General features: G+C 40.0%; 1 protein-coding gene across 2 annotated transcripts; it reads left to right on the top strand.

Moving 5' to 3' along the window:
* The first annotated feature begins 839 nt into the window (after positions 1–839).
* On the top strand, positions 840–21,381 carry LOC149026305 (U11/U12 small nuclear ribonucleoprotein). 2 transcript variants are annotated; one of them, XM_089146579.1, is made up of 9 exons: positions 840–1,037; positions 1,166–1,342; positions 2,933–3,275; positions 3,477–3,560; positions 4,742–4,807; positions 18,413–18,485; positions 19,321–19,700; positions 20,489–20,529; positions 21,253–21,381. In XM_089146579.1, the coding sequence occupies exons 2-9, from the start codon at positions 1,191–1,193 to the stop codon at positions 21,329–21,331; spliced, it is 1,218 nt and encodes a 405-aa protein (XP_089002705.1). In that variant the 5' UTR covers positions 840–1,037; positions 1,166–1,190; the 3' UTR covers positions 21,332–21,381. The 2 variants fall into 2 exon arrangements, with proteins under 2 accessions (XP_089002705.1, XP_089002704.1); XM_089146578.1 differs by having other exon boundaries at positions 1,127–1,342.
* Positions 21,382–21,661: the final 280 nt, after the last annotated feature.

Here is a 21,661-nt window from a genome sequence, read left to right as displayed (position 1 = left end):
AAGTTCATTATTGCAGGTTCATCCGGTGAAGGGACGAACAGGATTATGTAGCAACAATAAACCAATGGTACTCATTGAACTTACCATAGCCTTTGAATTAAAATATGTTTACAAGGATAAATCTTATAAACTCATTGACACTAGTCAAGATTCTCAAGACAAATTAGGTTTATTTTTAAAATTCTAACATTATTTTTACTTTACAATTACATACTATTTATTTAAAGTAAATTCACAAGAAGGGAGATAAATTTTGGAAAAAACAAAAAAAGATTCAGATTCAAATTCAATAGACTGTACCTCAAAAAAAAAAAAAAAAAAAAATCTGCAAATCGACTTACTGAAGATCTCATTTCATGAGTGACAAATACCGTTAAGACGTTTTTCAAAATCAAATATAATAGAAGAGAAAATCAAACACAAATCGAAAACCTCTATTTTAAAAATATAAAAAATTAGAAAATATCAATATCGACAACAAAGAGAGAAAAATGTCATAAAAACTATAATACAGAAATTGAGAACAAAGAATGAAAGAAAGGGGAGAGTTTACCGAAAAAAAGAAAAAAGAAAGAAAGGGGAGAGAATATCTAAGTTTCCTAACTTCACTTTTTGGAAGAAGCCAGACAATAGATGGTTTAAAACTTTAAATATCTTTTTTATTTTGTGGATTTAATTAAATTAGAGGTGAATTTTTGTAATTTTCAGAAGTTGTAATTTTGTAAATGTAACATGTCTATTTACTGAAATACCCCAACGTCTAAGTCTGAGCCAAGCCAGCATCTCCAAGGACTTTCCCCGTTCCCTTGCATTTTCCATCTTATTATTGTACTTTTTTTTGGGTTAACTCATTTTACATCTTCTTCGTATGGAATCAAACAGAGCTTTTGAAGGGCTTATGCAAAGAAGCCAATCGTGAAAATTTTTGCAGTTCCCGTTTCCCTTTAATGGATTTATGTGACCTTGGCTATTGGTGTTTATCCAGTAAATACTCTCAGAATCATAAGGAATGGCTTGAGACCCTGCTAAAGCTTCCCGTAAGTTATATTGGTTCGAAATTGTATTTGTTTAAGTGAATATCAGAACACTAATTTTTCTTCTTCTTTTCCCCCTCAATTTGTTTCAGAAATTGTGTGTTTTAGATAACAGAGGTTTCCCTTTGAAGGTGGGTTAGTCTTTCCATCCTTCAGATGAATCCGACGGCATTTTCGTCAGGGACACCGCCTCCCTGGTTCCCAATGTCTCAACCTGTCTCCTCACCAGCCAATGCGTTTTGGGAGTCTGGACATGTACAGGAACACCTAAAGAAAACACAAGAGACATTGAATCTCCTGAAGTCAGTGTACGTCTCTCTGATTGTTGAGCTCTTCCTCGCTTTTCTTTACAAAATTGACGTTCTGGTGTTCAGCTAAACTTTTTACCCTTTTTGGGTTGGGTTCTCCTTCTAATATCTTTGTCCAAGGGTTGTTATTCAACTACTTTACGAGTTTAGGGTATCAAATCAGTGCTTTGTTGGATAGTCAAACTTTTTTATTAGTCTTTTTTTTTTTTTTTAAAAAAAAAGAAAACTATTGCATTACTGATTAAGCAAAAGACATAGCTCCTCAGTTTGTATGAGGCTTAGTTCACTTTTACAGTTCAAAATATATTACTACTAATAGTTCTACTAGCCAAGCTATTTAAAGAGTTAAGGAGTGCTGAGGACTTATAGTTACAAAAAAACTGCATGACCTAGATTAGATTTTATGTCTACCAAATCAGATATTAGGTAGATGGGCCAGTGTAGTTTGGGAGGGGTATAGAAGAGGAGAGTTGCCTTCTCCTCATTACCCACACTTTCTGGATATGATATGTGTGTTGCATGCCTTCCTTCATCGCCCTCACTAGTGCTTCTAGAGAGTTACTCTTTTTCAGGTACCCTGTCTTTTTAAACATAATTTTGCCTTGTTCCATAAGCCCCACGGCTTCATCCTGTTGTGTTTAGTGATTCGTTATATACCCCTGCACAAAGCAAAATAGTAGTTTTAATATTTGGCATTATACATTCAGTTTGCTGGGTATGAACTCGGTGTCTATGTCTCCATCCCTAAAGGTTGATACTTTCATTTATAGGAGCCATTTATTTACATTTTGCATTATAATGTGGGGACTAGGTTTTATTTTTTTCATTGTTGCATTATTTCTTTCTTTTCATATGAAGTAACATGTAGTCATAAAGACGGAAAAAAAACCACTGTTTTTTATGCATGTCTAATTGGAAACCAACTAGGAAGTCATTGCACAAGTGCAATAAGGATCTTTGGGCTAGATGTTCCGTTTGCAATCCAAGAGGTTTTGCTGCCCAGATTCTCTTGGTCCATTCACATGAGATGAAGAGGTGCCAAATAGTCTTTGCCTTATCGCTGCACAATTCACAAATATCGTGCATTTCAGAACATTGAGATAGTGTAACTTTGATTGGTAGCCCTGCATTCAGTAGACACCAAAAGAAGGTTTTGAGTTTAGGGTGTAATTGCAGCTTCAAGAACATTTTCCACCAATTGGCGAACTCATTGGGCATTGCCTCATGTTTTTGTTTTGTCAAAGCCTTTCCTGCCAGTTTGGAGGAGAATTCACCATTGGTGGAAATGTGAGATATCCAAGTATCTTGTGATAGATTGAGATTTAAATGCGATAGTGGGAAATGAGGAAGGTTAAAGTTTGAGAGATACTCCCTGTTTGTTTAAATGTATTGTGACATTTGGGCGACTGTGGTGTCGTGCGACCAAATATTGGAATGGGGGTACATTCACTTACACTTTTGCATCAGGGAGCCATGGATCGTACCAGAAGGAAGTATCGATGCCATATCCTAGTTTTTAATTAGTCTTTTGATCTCTTTATGTATTTTTATTTGCCTTATAGTTGTGACTGAAACTTCCCTTCCCAACAGGCAGAAAGAACTAGAAGTAATTTTTCTGAGTACAGAAAACAAGGGGTCAATGGAGGAGTTTGATAAGGCGCCTGCTAATGATTGCCTTAAGAGATTTTTTGATGTGGTTAAAGCAAAGCGGGTAAATTTGAAGCGGCAAGAGTCCCTTTCATTGGAAGTTGCCAACTCGTTGCTTTCTAAATTGAGAAGTCATCTTGAGCCTTTTAATGCTCTAATAAATCAAACAGCTCCATGGGAGGAAAAATCTGTTGCTGTCAGAGTAGCTAATAAGATTAAGAAGCACCAAAGAAATAAGCGTTGGAGGAAGAATAAGAAGAAACGCATCGGGGAAATGCTTGCAAAGGTAGTTTATTTTCTGTTCTGACAAAACACCATTTGAACCCCCCCTCCCCCCCCCCAAAAAAAAAAAAAAAAAAAAAAGACCACCCCAAAACACAGACAAAGACACCACCACCACCAGCACCACCCCCCAAAAAAAGGTTTAATTTGCTTCTTAGTCTATCTTCTGAAAGTTATTTCTATACTTTTTTCCCATGGGTTTTAGGAAAGTGAAAGATTTGAGCAAGCTGATCAAGAAGCTGATGAGTGGAGGGCTAGGGAGATAGCCAAGGACATTGCAAGACGCAAGGTGATTGGAGTTTCTTGTTAAATAGTTCTAGGACATGTTATTCTTTTTTTCTTTTCTAGAGAGTGAATGTGTTGTTAGAATCTGGAGTAGTCCTAACTTATTCACTGAATTTCTGGAAGAGCACATAACTTTCTTGCATCTACCTCTGTAAACTTTGGCTAGCATGGACCTTTCCGTCTTTTGCATGTCTGGGTGTGTGTGTGTTTGTTTTCATTTAGCATACTTGATGGATGTTACTCATTTTTAACAGCTTCAGGTGTTTGAGAATTTTGACTTCCGTTAGTAATTGCCTGTGGAAGTATTTTCTTCTCCTAAACTTGTATATGTATTTCTGAATGAACTTGCTTTCTCATCCTTCCTCTTACATGTTAGAAAGATGTGATGTAGGAGTGACTTCTTCTGTCAACAGTGAATAGATTCTCAAGCTCTTTCACACTGGATCATTACTTCATGTCAATTGCTTAAAGATAAAATCGAATTTCTGTATAAAATGTGTGTACAAAGTGTTTTATTTTCTATAGTTAGTATTTAGAAGTATTCAGGAGCTGAATATAATTCCTGTGGAAGTGCTTCCTGTATTATGTGAGAAACCATAACAATGATGATGATTCATGCCAAGGTGTTATATCCTGGAGACAGCTATTATTCGTTTATTATTTATCCTGGGTTTCATTTGTTCTCCCTGTGAGAATGGTTGGAGACTTGCAGTTTGAACGGTAAGGAAAAAGTGTCGAGACGTGATAGACTGCAGAGGTATACATCTATACATTGTCAATATAGCTCCTGAATGTTTGGCTTAAGAGTTGTAATATTGTATTTTGTGGCTTATGGAGTAAATGTTAGCTAGGGTGGATTTGAGCTCAATAGTTCTCAACAGCTTGACTAATTCTTATCCTAAAAGAGGTGTGCTATGTTTCTGCATTCAACTCTATCCAAGCCATACTTGTCAACCCTAAGCTATGCATGTCTTTTTAACTTTTTAGTTCTCACAACATAAGACTAAGCCTATCCCTTGCTCTTTCAGAACTGAGCTTGTTGACTGTGTAATAATGATCTCTTGGTATCCTGAACCTTGTGATTTCTCAAAAGCATTGGGATCATCATTTTTCTTTTGTGCTTTGCGATGTTTTTGAAGTTTTCATCACTCAGGCTGTGTCTAAATGAAGTAATGGTGTATTCAGGTGGAGAAGATGAAAGAAATTGCAAAGATTAAGGCGAATGAAGAAAAACAAATACTAGAAGCTGAGGTGAGAATTCTGAGAAATATCTTACTCTTAAATGGGTTGTAGCATAGTAAATAGGAGCCGTGGTAGAAAATTCTGAGATACTTTCTTTTATTTATTTTGGAGGATGTCTGATTTATTGTGCATGGTTTATGGGTTATTTGCTATCCTCTAATGGTATCGATCAGTGAACTTTCAATCCATACGCATCTTAGAGCCTTTATAAATCGGACATAATTGTAATGACAATATATATGGTCTCACCTTTTTCAATCTTGGTTCACCTCCACTGATTTGGTTAAGACCTAAGATTGGGTAATTAGTGTATCTACAGCAATAAGAAAGCAAATGTTCTGGACATTCTAAAAATATTTGGATTTATATATTTTTAAGGTCTCTGTAGATTTTAAGACCATTGGTTAAGTGTATGGGCCATTGAAAGATGAAATACTTTTGCAGTACAGCTATCCTAGAATCTCACTATGGGATAAACTACAAGTTTATAACTTCTTTCAGAAAAAAATGAGAGCAACTCGCAAGAATAGAAATCAGCCACTTCCTTATCAATTGAGGGTTACCCATATTTGGGTTCCTTTGTCTTAGGTACATCTTGTCTAACTGTATGAGTGGTATCAAGGTTGTTTTTTTTTGGGGTGAAGGAATAATTAAATTAAAGCAACACAAAGAATGTACAAAGAGAAGGGGGGGGGGGGGGGGTTGCACCAACCTTCAAGAGGGAGATCGGAAGGAGGAGCTGAGATCCTAGGAGACAACAATGAGCCTATTCTTTGGTGGGGTATTGTCAACCGGGGGATGGGGAATAGAGAGAAGTCTAGAAGAAACGACAAAATAGATGGCATTCAAAATTGTGCCCAGAGGTTGGAATTTGGAGGTCCATCTCCTAAGATTGTGTTCCCACCACAAGTAGTGGATGGTGGCACCGAAGACTAGCTTGCTAACCCGGTCGCAAATGAGGAGCTTGAAAAGTTTCTCAAAATCCAAGATCAATCTCGAGCAAAATCATAGGAACATCTCGACTGAGGCTAAATGGAGGCAAGGGCTTTTGCCCAAAGGGGATGTGAGAAAGGGCAAGAGAAGAAAAGGTGATCAAGGTCCTCTGAACCATTCCAACAAAGGATGTAGTTAGGTTCAACTGGGATATGGCGACTAGTAAGGAGGGATTGGGTGGGGAGAGCAAGGTTAAGGGCTCTTCAAAGGGTGAGGGAGTGGCAAGGGATGTGGCCTTTGAGCCAGGCCAAAGGGGGACAAGGGGAGAAGGGGAGTAATATCAAGGTTGTTTGTGAATCTTACATCAAAATTCTCCATTTTGATGGTATAAACTTTAACCAGCCTGTTACAGAGCGGAGGGGAAGTGATGAGGACATCAGTGAGCAGTTCCGAGTTTACCGGAGACGCCGACGTAGAGATCATCCCACGACAACATCTATGTGGATGGATGATGAGTTCGGAGGTTATCGGATTGCTAGGATCCCATGGTTCGATGAGAAACACTGTTCATAGGCAGTTTGTCATGTTATTTTCCTTAGTCTTAGTGGGTTGGGTAGTAGTTTACTATTGAAATATTTTAATTTCATGTTTGAGTCTTTATGGGCTGGGCCTAGAGTCTATTGTGCCCCAATTTTGAAATTTTTTTTTTGGATGAATAAATAATATATTAAAAAACAACAAACAACACTACAAGAGAGGAGAAAGAGGAATGGAGAAAAGAGGGGGGAGGAGCAAGGAGCTCAAGAGGGGGAGAAGAGAGAGCAGCTGAGACCCCAAAAACTAACAGTTAACCTATTTTTGGGGTTGTTGGCAACAGGGGGATGCGGGAGGGAAAACAATCTAGAAGATACATCAAAGTAGATGGCTTTCCAAATCAAGTCTAGGGATCGAGATTTGGGAGTCCATCTTCTAAGGTTGCGCTCCCACCAAATGTGATGGATGGTGGCACTAAAGACTAGCTTGCCAAGGTGATCGCAAATGGAGTGGCCGGCAAAATTCCTCGAGATCCAGGACCAATCATGAACAAACCCATAAGAGTGTCTCGAGCGGGGCCAAATGGATGCAAGGGCTCTATCCTAAATGGGGCTGGAGAAGGGGCAGGAGAAGAAAAGGTGATCAATGTCTTCAGGACCATTCCCGCATAGGGTGCAACTAGGGTTGGCGGGGATGTGGCGGCTGATGAGGAAGGCATGGGTATGGAGAGCATGATAGAGAGCTCTCCAAATTAAGTTGGGTTTGGGTTATATTTACAAATTAAGTTGGGGTTATTTTGAGAATTAAACATGTAGGGTTGTGAGAAATAAATGTTTTTTATTTAAACCTTGTATGGAATTCGTTTTTGGGAATCAATGAATCAAAAGAATTAGAAAATAAACTCACGCCCTCTCTCTCTCTCTCTCTCTCTCTCTCTCTCTCTCTCTCCCCTAGCGGTATTAGTTCTTCCCCCTCTCTCCAGGTAAGCTCTCTTTCCTCCTTTCACCCTTGTTTCCCACTAGAAAAATTCCCCTTGCTCTCCTCTACAAAGATCTACTCTTTTTTTTTTTTTTTTCCTCAAAAAAGACCTAGTTTCTTTCCTAGAAATCTTCTTCTTCTTCCCTAAACTCCATGGTTGTTCTGTTTTTTTTGAAGGAAAAAAATCTTTGTTTCTTTTGTTTCTTTTTTCTTCCCTCTTTCCCTTATACGGCAGTCTAGTTTTCTTTTGTTAATCTCCCTTCCCTTCTCTTTGTTTCTTTTCTTTCTTTCCCTCTCTCTTATCACCTACTCTCTTTCCTAGGATACACCATTACTTCAAAATATATTTTTCTCCTTTCCTAGGATTCACCATTACTTCAAAATATTTTTTTCTCTCTTTTATTTCTATTCCTGAATGCTTTCTAACCCCTGTTTTGTAGCCAGGATCAGCAGGTAACAATATCTCTCCCTAAATATTTCTCATTTATTCTTTGGCAGAAGTTTTGTTTAAAACAAAAACTTCCTAAGACTCCCTTTACATTGTTAATTGTTGAATTTCTTGTTAGAAATCAGATATTGATTAGGACAGCTCTATTTTCTTTAAGTTTCTTAATACCCTTGCATTCAATTTAGTGTTATGGTGCCAAGATCCCCATCCCCTTGTTTAACCATTGATTCTTGTTTAATTGTGCTTAACAGTAGGACTTATTGTGTTTATTTCTCTACTTTAGCTGTCTTACATGCATGATTAATCAAAATTCAAGTGTTGCAAATTCCTTTCTTTAATATCTATCAAGAATAGGTGTCTAATTCTAAGAGTCTAGTAGCCCACTTTGTAGGTCCCCTAGTTTCTAGGGTTTCTCCTACATCAATTCTGGTATCAGAGCATGATTTAGAGTGTTAGTGCTGTTGGACTTTAAGGTTTCGAGTTGTTAGAATTGCTGGTTTTACTTTAGGTGTATTTAGGTTAGACTGTGTATGGTAGTAAGCCGAAGTGAAAACGAATATTCCAATATGACTAGTTCATCAAGTGCCCAATTGACTCAGCTACTCCAACAAAATGGAGAGATCTTAAAGGCCATTCAAACAACTCAAGAGGAGTTAAATAACCAAAGGGCAGCACAAGCCACCACTATTCAGGCCACATAATGTAATGTTCGAACCCTTGCAACACGACTTACATCCATAGAGGGACAGCAAGAGCAGCATGGGCATAATACTTAAGCCAGTGGACCTAGGAATGAAAACTACCAAGTGGACCTCCAGAACTTTGACCACCGCTTCAAGGATCTTGATAGAACTGGGGATAATTTCTAAGGTAATGGAAGAGGTAGAGGTAAAGTTCGTGGAGCACGTGGACATCTTGGTCCTATGCATCATGCAACCTATGAGCATGACAATGCTCTTGACACCCATGATGGAGGGTTCGATATTAGGAGGATAGTCAAGGTAGAGGCCCCATCTTATGATGGTCAAATAGATGCGAAAGTCTTACTAGATTGGATTAGACAAATGAATAGGTACTTTGATTTTTATAATATGTTGAAAGAGGTTCGCTGTAGGTTTGCTAAGATTAAGCTTACCGGGGCTGCCCAAGATTTTTGGATAGAATTAGAGTACTAAGAGAACAATCTAGGACTTGAGCCCGTGACCACTTGGGTTTAGATGCAAGAAAGGCTTAAAAGGGAGTTCTTACCTATCACCTATAGGCTGAACTTGTTGAATGAAATGAACACCCAAAAGCAAGGGAAATTAACTGTGACTGAGTATATGGCCAAATTCAATGAACTTTTGATTAGAAGCCGTACTCGTGAGGATGTTGAGCAAACACTTTTTAGGTTTATTACTGGACTTAACTCAAATATCCGGTCACGACTTGCACCCCACTTAGTGCGAGATGTCCCTCAAGCCTTTAGGATTGCTCTAGAACTTGAGACGTCCATGAAGACTTTTCCTCAAAAGAAGAGCTTTCAGCCCGGAGAATCTAGTTTCCGAAGGTCAACCCCTAACACTACCAATTTCTAAAGACCCCCTGTTAATCCACAACACCCAATTGATAACAAGGGTAAAGGCATTTTGGGAACTCCCCCCATGAAAGCTGGCCAGCTCCAGTGTTTCAAATGCTAAGGATTTGGACATGTTGCTAGGGAATGCCCCAACAGAAACCTTTATGTTGAAGGGCAAGACCATGTGGATTTAGATCAGGATGATGATCAGGAGCCTGAGTATGAAGACCATAGACTAGATGAGGACATATCTGATGAGGATCTTGATATGGTATATGGGTCTAAGCTTGGAGTTGTGCGTTGATGGTATCAAAATCCAAAGATATTGATGATTGGTGACGGACTAATATTTTTATTACCTACACTTGCCATCAAGGTAAGAACTGTCGAGTCGCCATAGATAGTGGTAGCTGCATGAATGTAGTAGCTCAAAGTGATGTTTCCAGAATGGGGCTCAAACTAGAGGCTCACCCCAAACCGTACAAAGTTGCTTGGGATCAGTCTACTATCCCTGTAACCCTTAGGTGTTTAGTTCCTTTACATTTTTCTGGTTATGAGGACAGAGTGTGGTGTGATGTCCTAGAGATGGATGTTGCTCACATCATTCTAGGGAGACCATGGTTATATGATAGGGATGTTACTACTTATAGGAAATCTAACATCTGTATCATTGAATATAAAGGGAAAAAGATCCGATTGACCCCTAGCGCCCCAAAAGAGTTTAAGGTTGTGAAGCATAAAGGTAGTACCATCAAACAAACTTGCTCTAAAACACTTGGCATACTAAATCAGCAAGAATTTGATGTTGAGTGTAAAGAGTTAGGAGTTGTTTATGCTTTAGTTGCCTCGCAAAGTAACCTAGATACACATCACACATCAAACAAATTTGTTAATGTTCCAAGAAAAGTGCAACCCTTATTAGAGGAGTTTCGGCAGTTGTTTCCCGAGGACCTACCAGATGAATTACCACCTATACGTGATGTCCAACACGTAATTGATTTAGTCCCAGGGTCCTCATTGCCAAACTTGCCCCACTATCGCATGAATCCCAAAGAACATGCTGAGTTGAAGCGTCAAGTAGATGAATTGCTTCAAAAGGGATTCATTAGAGAGAGTCTTAGCCCTTGTGCAATACCTACCTTACTCACGCCAAAGAAGGATGGTACTTGGCGTATGTGTGTAGATAGCCGAGCCATTAATAAGATCACCATTAAGTATAGGTTTCCCATACCTAGGCTTGATGACATGCTAGATATGATGGCTGGTTCATTAATCTTTTCCAAGATTGATCTTAAGAGCGGGTACCACCAGATTAGGGTTAGACCTGGGGATGAATGGAAGACGGCCTTTAAGACAAAGGATGGCCTCTTTGAATGGTTAGTTATGCCTTTTGGCTTAACTAACGCACCTAGCACGCTTATGAGAATAATGAATCAGGTGCTACAACCATTCAATGGCAAATTTTTAGTGGTTTACTTTGATGACATCCTCATCTATAGTAAAACCCTGTCTTCCCACTTAGATCACTTGCGTCAAGTTTTCCAAGTGCTTCAACAAGAAAAGTTGTATGCCAATCTCAAGAAGTGCACATTCATGAGTGATCAAGTCATTTTCTTAGGATTTATTGTGTCAGCCCAGGGAGTATCTGTTGATCCTGAGAAAGTGAGAGCCATTGTTGAGTGGCCATAACCGACTAACATCCATGAGGTGCGAAGCTTCCATGGCTTAGCCACCTTTTATAGGAGGTTTATCTACCGGTTTAGTACCATTATGTCTCCTATCACAGATTGCATGAAAAAGAAGGAGTTTCAATGGACTAAAAGTGCTGAGAAGGCTTTTAAAGAGATTAAGAAGTTGATGACTGAGGCTCCAGTCCTGCACCTTCCAGACTTCTTTAAAGTCTTCGAAGTTAATTGTGATGCATCTGGCATTGGGATAGGTGGTGTCCTTAGTGAAAAAGGACATCCTGTTGCATACTTTAGTGAGAAGCTTAACGAAGCCAAGCAACGCTATTCCACTTATGACAAAGAGTTTTATGCGGTTGTCCAAGCGTTGCGCTATTGGCGCCATTATCTTTTACTGCAAGAATTTGTGTTATTTACTGATCACCAGGCCCTAAAATACTTGAGTGCCCAAAAGAAGCTAAATCAGAGGCATGCTAAGTGGGTTGAATTTCTACAAGAGTACACCTTTGTACTCAAACATCAACCTAGTGTTGAAAATACTGCTGCTGATGCATTAAGCCAGGTTAATATGTACCTCCGCCACACAAATGCTACAAGTTGGGCCAATGTGTACTTCACACAATGAGTGTTGAGGTTATAGGATTTGAGTGAATCAAGGGCCAATACCCCACTTGCCCTGATTTTAGTGAGGTATTCACTTCCCTCAGTGGAGATCCTCCTAATAGCTGCTTAGATTACCTTTTGAGAGATGGTTTCCTTTTTAAAGGAACCAAACTATGCATTCCCAGGACCTCACTTCGAGATTTTCTGATTTGGGAATTGCATGCTGGGGGAGTTGCTGGTCACTTTGGTCGAGATAAGACAATTAGCCTAGTAGAGGACCGATTTTATTGGCCAGGACTCAAAAGAGACGTTGTTAGGGTAGTGAGTCAATGTAAGACATGTCAGACTGCTAAGCAACAGAAACAGAACACAGGGTTGTATACCCCCTTGCCTATACCACATGCTCCGTGGCAAGACCTCAGTAAGGACTTTGTGCTTGGCCTTCCTAGGACTTTGAGAGGTCATGATTCCGTATTTGTAGTAGTAGACCGTTTCTCAAAGATGGCTCATTTCATTCCCTGTTCTAAGACATGCGATGCATCAATTGTGGCTAAACTCTTCTTCCATGAGGTCATCAAGTACCATGGGTTGCCTAATACCATAGTGTTTGATAGGCGATAGGGATGTTAAGTTCACTAGTCACTTTTGGCGGACTCTATGGAGAATGACGGGAACCAAACTCCGTTTCTCTTTTGCATTTCACCCCCAAACCAATGGTTAGACCGAGGTTGTTAATGGAAGTCTAGGGAACTTGTTGCGTTGCCTTATAGGAGAGTACCTTACTAGTTTGGATCGGGTCCTTACCCAAGCCGAGTTTGCCTATAATAGCTCTAAGAATCGAACCATTGGTCTGTCACCTTTTGAGGTTTGTCTAGGATACCAACCCAAGGCTCCTATAGACCTTATTCCAGCTATGTCCAGCTCTAGGACTTCCCCATCAGCTAAGTCTTTTGCGCAACACATATCTGATTTACATGCAAGTATAAGACAGCAAATAGCACTGAGTAATGATCAATATAAGTCCAAAGCTGATGTGCATCGACGACTGCAAGAGTTTCAAGGAGATATGGTGATGGTTAGGATCAGATTGCAACGTTTCATTAAAGGTAAAGCGAGCAAGCTACATGCTCGTAGTGCAGGACCATTCGAGATTCTGAAGAAAATAGGAGCTAATGCCTATGTCCTTGATCTGCCAACTAACATGGGGATCAGCAATATTTTTAATGTGGAGGGCCTTCTCCCCTTCCATGGCACTCCTACTACGCATCTTTCTATCCAGTTGACCTTGACACCCTTCCCTTTGTTTTTGATGACCGTGCTGGTAACAAGGTGCGAAAGTTCGCTGGGTATCGCCGGTTCGCTACCCAGCGAACCAACGAACCCAGCGAACTTTCTCCGGAATATCGGCGATGAGAGCGTAGGCAGCGTCACAGAGATCTGTTGAGCGAATGAGAGTTGAGAGTTGAATTTGGGATTCATGGTAACTACAAGAATTCTGAATTTCGAGCTGACTTTCATCCCTCGAAGAAACCCATAATTTCGTCTATGCATACCAGTGCAGACCGGAAGGTAAGTTCGAATTCAGCCTCTATCATCTATCGGTACCCTAAGGAGTTTAAACCTTTCACTAGAGAAGTTCATGGTCCTTGTCGGAAAGTTAGGTTTTCTCGCCCAGCCAATGTGATCAAAGAATCCCTGCTTAATCGAGTCAGCAATAATCAAGCGCCAATTGGTGAGATGGGGAATTGCATAGCTTCCCTAGGAACAAGACTAGATGCTTCACGACACTTGAAACGGGACAAGATACTTGTAATTGATGTGGCTGCAGAGTGCTCTAAGAATGTAATTTATGATGACTCGAGCATACAAGAAATTGAAGCATTGGATGATGGGCGTGAAGCCTGCTTTGTGGTTTCAGACTGACGTTCGCATGATTGTAATGTTGATGTTCTTCCGGTGGGATCCAATGTAAAGTTTCCGACTTATGATCGAGAACATGGTGAGCAGCTGTCTTCTTCCACGGTGTCTGAGTTGACTGAGGTGCACGAGGTGGAGAAGATGATGCGTCTTTGTCTGTCAGTCTTGATCTTGGCATGCCTCCTCACAAAAGATTGCACGAGGCTGCACGGAGACGGGATCCCATATTGCATGAGTTGGATTTTCATATCAAGCATCAAGAGAGAAAGCGATTACAACCTCTGTTTTGGAGAATCGCACAAATTTCGTTGAATCGCCGGAAAATCGTCGATACATTGAAAGTTCGTTTCGGTGGTGGGTTTCGGTTCGCCCACCACCGACATGGGTGAAATTCGCCGAAATTTCGGTCGCGAATTTCACTGAACTATCATTCCATGGCTGGTAAGACCCCTTCACTCCGTACTACTTCGGTACCACCTATGCCTAAATTTCACAACAGAGTTGAGACAGTTGAAGAGATCTTTGATGAGAGAGTTACAACTACAAAAGAGGGAGGTTACAGAGAATTCCTAGTTAAGTGGCGGGGACATCCTGAGATCGACAACACTTGGATCACGATGGCAGAGCTACAACGACTTAACCCAGACATGCTAGAGTACTACCAGAGCCTTTATTCCCCGGAGGTGAATTCTTCGAAGTCGGGGAGAGTTGATGAGGACATCAGTGAGTAGTTCCGAGTTTACCGGTGACGCCGACATAGAGATCATCCCACGACAACATCTATGTGGATGGATGATGAGTTCGGAGGTTATCGGATTGCTTGGATCCTATGGTTCGATGAGAAACACTGCTCATAGGTAGTTTGTCATGTTTTTTTCCTTAGTCTTAGTGGGTTGGGTTGTAGTTTACTATTGAAATATTTTAATTTCATGTTTGAGTCTTTATGGGCTGGGTCTAGAGTCTATTGTGGCCCAATTTTGAATTATTTCGGGTTTGGGTTATATTTACAACTTAAGTTGGGGTTATTTTGGGAATTAAACATGTAGGGTTGTGAGAGATAAATCTTTTTATTTAAACCTTGTATGGAATTCGTTTTTGGGAGTCAATGAATCAAAAGAATTAGAAAAGAAACTCACGTTTGCCCTCTCTCTCTCTCTCTCTCTCTCCCCTAGCGGTACTAGTTCTTCCCCCTCTCCAAGTAAGCTCTCTTTCCTCCTTTCAACCTTGTTTCCCACTAGAAAAGTTCCCCTTGCTCTCCTCTACAAAGATCTCCTCTTTTTTTTTCCTCAAAAAAGACCTAGTTTCTGTCCTAGAAACCTTCTTCTTCCCCAAACCCCACAGTTGTTCTGTTTTTTTTGCCAGAAAAAAATCTTTGTTTCTTTTTTTTTTCCCCCCTCTTTCCCTTATACGACAATCTAGTTTTCTTTTGTTAATCTCCCTTCCATTCTCTTTGTTTCTTTTCTTTCTCTCCCTCTCTCTTGTCACCTACTCTCTTTCCTAGGATACACCATTACTTCAAAATATATTTTTCTCCTTTCCTAGGATTCACCACTACCTCAAAATAATTTTTTTCTTTCTCTTATTTTTGTTCCTAAATGCTTTCTAACCCCTGTTTTGCAGCCAGGATCAGCAGGTAACAATATCTCGCCCTAAATATTTCTGATTTATTCTTTGGCAGTAGTTTTGTTTAAAACAAAAGCTACCTAAGACTCCCTTTACATTGTTAATTGTTGAATTCCTTGTTAAAAATCAGATATTGATTATGACAGCTCTATTTTCTTTAAGTTTCTTAATACCCTTGCATTCAATTTAGTGTTATGGTGCCAAGATCCCCATCCCCTTGTTTTCCTATTGATTCTTGTTTAGTTGTGCTTACCAGTAGGGCTTATTGTGTTTATTTCTCTACTTTAGCTGTCTTACATGCATGATTAATCAAAATTCAAGTGTTGCAAATTCCTTTCTTTAGTATCTGTCAAGAATAGGTGTCTAATTCTAAGAGTCTAGTAGCCCACTTTGTAGGTCCCCTAGTTTCTAGGGTTTCTCCTACATCAGGTTGATTACCCATTTTCTCATTTTAAAGCATATCAAGTGTGACTTTGGTCTAAAGATGGTCATGCCTTCGCTTGTCAGTACTAATCAATCTGGTTTTATCTCGGGCCGCAGTATTGTGGACAATATCCTCCTTTGTGTGGAGATTGTTGGAGGTTTTGATAAGGCCAACCATTCCCCGACTGCCCTTTTGAAGGTGGACCAGCACAAAGCTTTTGATTTTATCCATTGGGACTTCATTGGTGACGTCCTTTCAGCCATGGGTTTCCGACTTCTTTCGTCTATTGGATCGAGATCTGCATCTCCTCTCCCCACTTCTCTGTTATAACCAATGGTCCTGTTGGCTACTTCACTTCTCGTGTTGGCATCTACCAAGGTTGCCCCCTCTCTCCTTACCTTTTCTTATTGGCTTTGGAGGTCCTTTCCTGAATTCTTCAATCCAAAACGAACCAGCTTCTTATCTCTCCTATCCCTAAACGCAAGTCCCTCAGGCTCACCCACCTAGCTTTCGCAGATAACCTTATGATTTTAGCCAAAGCTAACCACTCTGCTATCTCTTCCATCCTTTCTGGTCTCTCCCTTTTTTACTCTCTTTCTGGACTTCAAGTCAACCTTGACAAGTCTACTCTCTTCCTCTCGGGTGTCTCTGATGTGGAGCGCTCAACCCTTCTACAACTCACTAGGTTTAAACATGACTTTTTCTCTATGACCTATCTTGGCCTCCCTCTTATTCTTGGTTGTCTCACTAGCCACCACTGCACCCCGATGCTTGACCATATCTGCAAAAAGCTCCTAATTAGGAAAGTTTCTCTCTTTTTTTCAGTAGGGTGCTAATTCGATCGGTCCTCCAATCCTCCTATCTCTTTTGATATGGTATCTTCTGTTTTCCCAAATCTACCATTCTTGCCATGGAATCCTTCTTCTGTGCTTTCCTTTGGAAGGGAAAGAATCCTCTTGCTTCCTTCATCCCATCAGTTGGGCGAATGCCTACCTGCCAAAATCTGAAGGGGGTTTAGGAATTTGCAGTATTGAAGATGTCAATATAGTCTGTCTCCTTAAACTCGTCTGGAAAATTGCCTCATAACATGATTCCATTTGGGTAAATTAGGTATATTCCTACCTTCTTAAATTTGACTCCTTTTGGACTGTTGCTATTCCTCCTAACCCTTTTTGTGTTTGGTGGAGCTTCATCCTTTTGAGACCTCTTGCTCTTTCCACCATCTCCAGCCAAATCTCCAATGGCTCCTCTACCTCGTTCTGGCACGATCAGTGGCATCTGATGGATTTTCGTTTCATTCTTTTTGGTCCCCGCACAGTTTATGAGACCTGCATCCCTAAATCAACCTCTCTCTCCCATTTTATCACCGGTGGCTTTTGGTCCCCTCCCCCTCACCCTAGTCTCACACAGGTTTGGGATTCCCTTCGCCCCCTTTTTGACTCCCCTCATGACCTTACTGTTTGGCTCCGCTCCCACTCCAAATCATTTTCCACCGCCTTAGCTTGAAACTTGATCCGTTCACTCCCCCCCCCCTTCCCTGGCCACCCTTGGTTTGGTTTAAAAGTCACATTCCCCATCACTCTCTCACCCTTTGGAGAGCTCTTAACCTTGCCTTCTCCACCAATCTTTCCTCATTAGCCACCATATCCCAGTTAGCCCAAATTGCACCCTTTATTGAAATGGTTCAGAGGACCTTGACCGCCTCTTCTTCACCTGCCTTTCTCCCATTCTCTTTGGGATAAAGCCCTTGCTTCCATTTGGCCCCGTTGAGGCGTTCTCTTGGTTTTGCTCGAGATTATTCTTGGATTTTGAAAAATTATCAAGTCCCTCCTTCTGTGATTGGATTGGTAAGCTTGTTTTTAGTGCCACTATCCACCACCTTTGGTGGGAGTGCAATCTTAGACGATGGAGCTCCAAATCTCGTTCTCTAGACATGTTAGAAAGCCATCTGGTTCGATGTTTCTGTGAGAATTATTTCTATTCCCCATTCCCTGGTTGTAGATACCCCAAGGAACAGGCTAATTGTTGTCTCCTGGGGTCTTAGTTCTCCTATTAGGCCTCCTACTTGAAGGCTGTTCTCTCTTGTATTTTTTTCCTCTTTGCCTTTTAATATATTTCTTTATTCAAAAGAAAAAAAGTGTGACTTTGGGTCTTAGAGTTTAGATTCCATTAGCCGAGGTTTCTTTTTCACCTTCTGCTAATATGTGATCAGGGACTAGTACCAATTTTATGATCCTTTGTCCACTGGTCCATATTATATTCTCAAAAACCTAAGATGTGGTCTCAGTGAGTTTCTTCTCCTGCCTGGCATCGTAGCTATCTCAATCCATGTCTAGAATCACTTAAGTCTGCACTTCTGCGACACTAGGACATACATCACATCTTTCTTCTTGCAGAATTTACTCAACCACCATAACTCTGCAGAACAGTGAAGGAAGAAGAAGATAGTGGAATGGGATATCACCAATACGCTTCACCACCTATGGCTGGTGGTTGGGCTTCACCACCTTCCTTCCATTGGACTTTTATATCACAGCACACTCACTCTCTTGGAGCAAAATTATCAACGGCTAAAATTTGAGGGCAGCATGCTGCTTTTCCTTTATTTATTGTTGTTGTGAGCTACATCATAGAAATAGGGAAATAATCTATTTGAAAATTAGTTACATTTATAATTTGTTTGGGGGGGGGGGGGGAGAGGTGTCACTTCCAGTATCTGGCATGCATGTGGAATGCCCAGCACCCAAGATATTGAAATACCAACGGATCCTTCGCATGTAGCCTCTACATAATGTCTGTTAGAGAACATTGGTCGGTTAAACTAATTATTTTGATTTCATTTGATAAGTTTCTACTTTTTATCTTTTTATTTCCCAACTTCAGACAATGTTCTGGATATTTTGTTTTCCAGCTTGAGCTGATCTTGATTGTGGAAAAGTTGCAACAATTACGTTCCTTAAGAATCCAGAAACTGAAAAAACAAGGCAAGTAACTGATCTCCTTTACTATGCATATAATATTCCTCTCTTTTTTTCTTTTTTTTCTTTTCATCATTTTTTTTAAAACTCTTGTTACATTTAATATTAGTAATTCAGTTTTGTATGCATTGATAGGTGGAAATTCCTATGCATTAACCTTTTAAGTTTTGAAGTATTGCAACAGCCATTTGATGTCGAATATTAGACACCTGAATACAATCTAGTGATCAGTATTTTCATTCAATAAAAACTATGTCTATGGATAATGAAGAGGTTGCTAGTCATGTGCTGTGCTTGGATAAGCATATTGACTTGATTAAAGTTGTTTATTTCGATGATAAAAACCAAAGCTGCATTAGATTGAAGTGAACTTCCATCCAACTGAGAATGTTAATAAAATAATAAGATTGTACAATATTTTGGGATGCATTCTCACATGCATCTGTGACTCTTCAATTTGACTGAAGGGGGAGAAAAATGTTCAGTTCTATCTGTTGTGATGATGCCTAGGTGAACCCAAAGCGCTGAAGGGGGGGGGGGGGAATTCAAGGTAACACCAATGAGCAAAAAGGTGTCCAAGGGACCTGCCCAGAGACCAAGTTGACCAAGGTTCCTGGACACCTCAGCATCACTTTGACTACTATTTTTCTACCTTATATGGTCTTCGCATTAGTTTTCCTTGCATGTATGCAAATATTTGATGGTTCTAAATTGTTCTTGTCACTCCTCGTTGACTGGTTTGTCTTTTCCATTAAAATGCATTGGTAATAGTACAAACAAACATTGATAGCACACATGAATTTTCTTGAATTATTTTATGATCGGGTTTGTACTTTCTCAGGCCATTTTCTTCCAGAAGAGGATGATAAGTTTCTTCAGCAAGTACAAGCCGCAGTTGAAGAAGAGGAGCGCCAAGCTGCAGCTGCTGCTGACACAGATGCTGCCAGAGATGCCATTGCAACCGCTGAGGAATCTAGGAAAACTATCCTTAGTGGTGGACCTGAGAATAAGGATAGTAGTAAAGGTGGAGATTTTGGGGATCGGGACGAACTCTCTGGGACTGAAAATGAAAGAGTAGCTGGTGCAGCCACATTTCAGGAGCCTCAACAGGGACAGGAAGGACCGGGTTCTTCTGGGGCTTATGATTCTGTTTCTAATTTACCTCTTGAATTCTATCACTACTACCATGGTGCGAACAATGATATGGGTACACTCATCAACGTAAGTTTTACAAGTTCATCATGAAACATCTTGGACTAATTTCTTCTTGTTTATGATGTCTGCTTGTGTTGTACATTGTCCTTATTGTTATCAGGTGTTGCATATCTTTGATGTCCATGGGCTACTTAATTTATGAGTTCTTTGTGAGTTAGTTCACACACATCGACAAGATGGATTCTTGTAGAATGAAAAAGGAAGTCCAGTTTCAAGAGATCAACCCACTTTTGTCATTACAGAATGGAATGGAAAAGCCAGATTCAAGAAATTAAACAAATTAATTTTCTTGTTTCTGAGATTAGAAATCTGAGGATTTGAGATGATAAAAGTGACTCCAAACAATCTTTTAAGTCATGCAAATCTTCCCATTGGAAATCCCATTATTAGGCAATTAATAAAATTTAGGGTTATATGGTCTACTTGTTTCTGGTGATAAGTACCTTTGCCTGTGTCAGTGTACATGATAAAATTTGTTTATGGTCATTCTCTTTCCTGCTCCAGTTGACTTCCGCCAATATATCCCCTTTCTTCTTCTTTTGCTCCCTTTCTCCCCAAGTATTTAAATCGTTAAGTTTGTCCTTCAAGTTTGAGATCATGGAAATATATATGCATTATGTCCAGCACACATCTTGGCCTCTAGTACCCTTAAACTTTTAGTTGGAAGTAAGATTTCTTTTATTCAGTTCTTGCATACTTTGACATTTACTTTTGGAATTATGGGACCTTGATATGGTTTTTGAGCTCAGTCTAAGATTGATTTAATTTAAAATATTGTCAACTTTTTTTTGCAGGTCAGGAGAACATGGGATGCATATATAAGACCAGGAGGAAGGTCAGTGAACTGATGTTTCCCCTAATTTTCACATTCTCTGAGGGTTGTAGTAGAATAACTGTCTTGGATCTAGCAATCCTCCAAGATTTGACAGATAAATTACTTCTGTGCAACTCCAACTGTTTTTTGTTATGCTTTTCTTTTGCTCATTTTACCAGAGCGTTGGTTCCACGGTAGAAGCTTGGGCTACTTGAAGATGTAGGTTAAGTCTGAGGGCAATGGCAATGTGTGAAAAATGCTCAGGATTGACCTAGTCCATCTCTTCTAGGATCCTGCAAAAGCAGGACTAGCTGTATTGCATTTGCTCTCAATAGGAAACCTAGTAAGAAGTCAAAAGTCTAATTACAAACAAATAAAGTAACTAAATGACTCAAGGTAGACTTTAACAGATGGATAAAAAACCATTTCCCTGTTGACCAATAAAGTAAGGGCTCTGTTGATCATTCAATGGATTTTTAGGAAAATGAAGGTTCTGGGATCAGAACTAGCCGTTTGAGTAATGGTACAAATGTTCAGACCAGTTCTGTCCTTTCTTAGCCCAAATGCTTGCTGTGGGAAGCATTTTATTCCTTTTTTGGGTGACTATCTCGTTGACATTTCTTATTATTTCTGCTTGCAAACCCACTATTGAAGCATATGCAACACCCATCAAAATAAAGCTTGCCTTTGTATCTTGATAATTTTCTGTGTACCTTTTCATGACTCTGCTGAATTTGGTTGCAGTCGGATACCTGGTCATTGGGTTCAGCCACATCCTCCTGCAGATGAAGTATGGGCTTCCTACTTGGTACGACAGAGTTGACATTTTGAAGACCGGATCTTAGGTAGGCTTGGAGCTTTAGTAGCAGCTAATAAACACACAACTGGTCTTCGTGTGAACTAGTTGGAGTCAGTTGCATAATCCTGTTTTGCCATGGCAACAGCGGCTTCAATACTGTGGTATGCATTGCTTTAACGTTTGAACAGCTTTCTATGTTATAGTGTCTCCTAGTCTTGACAGAATCAAAACTATTTAAAATGACCTACTTTTGAAGAGTAGCAGCCACCAAGCTTCTGTATGACTTGTATGTTTTTAAGATCCACTGAACTGACTGAAGTAGTATTGTAACGACTGGCGCCACAAGTTAAAAAT

This window comes from Hakea prostrata, chromosome 2, assembly GCF_041222555.1.
Source record: "Hakea prostrata isolate BN-2017 chromosome 2, UWA_Hpros_2, whole genome shotgun sequence".
Taxonomy (NCBI): Eukaryota; Viridiplantae; Streptophyta; class Magnoliopsida; order Proteales; family Proteaceae; genus Hakea; species Hakea prostrata.
The sequence above is the reverse complement of the archived record's forward strand: the minus strand, read 5'-3'. Positions and strand labels throughout refer to the sequence as shown.

Bases quoted from the DNA above. Each gene is read 5' to 3' on its own strand.
- LOC149026305 (XM_089146579.1), top strand. From the start codon at position 1,191: ATGAATCCGACGGCATTTTCGTCAGGGACACCGCCTCCCTGGTTCCCA. The intron at 1,343-2,932 runs GTACGTCTCTCT...CCTTCCCAACAG, and splicing joins TTGAATCTCCTGAAGTCAGT to GCAGAAAGAACTAGAAGTAA. The intron at 19,701-20,488 runs GTAAGTTTTACA...TTTTTTTTGCAG, and splicing joins ATATGGGTACACTCATCAAC to GTCAGGAGAACATGGGATGC.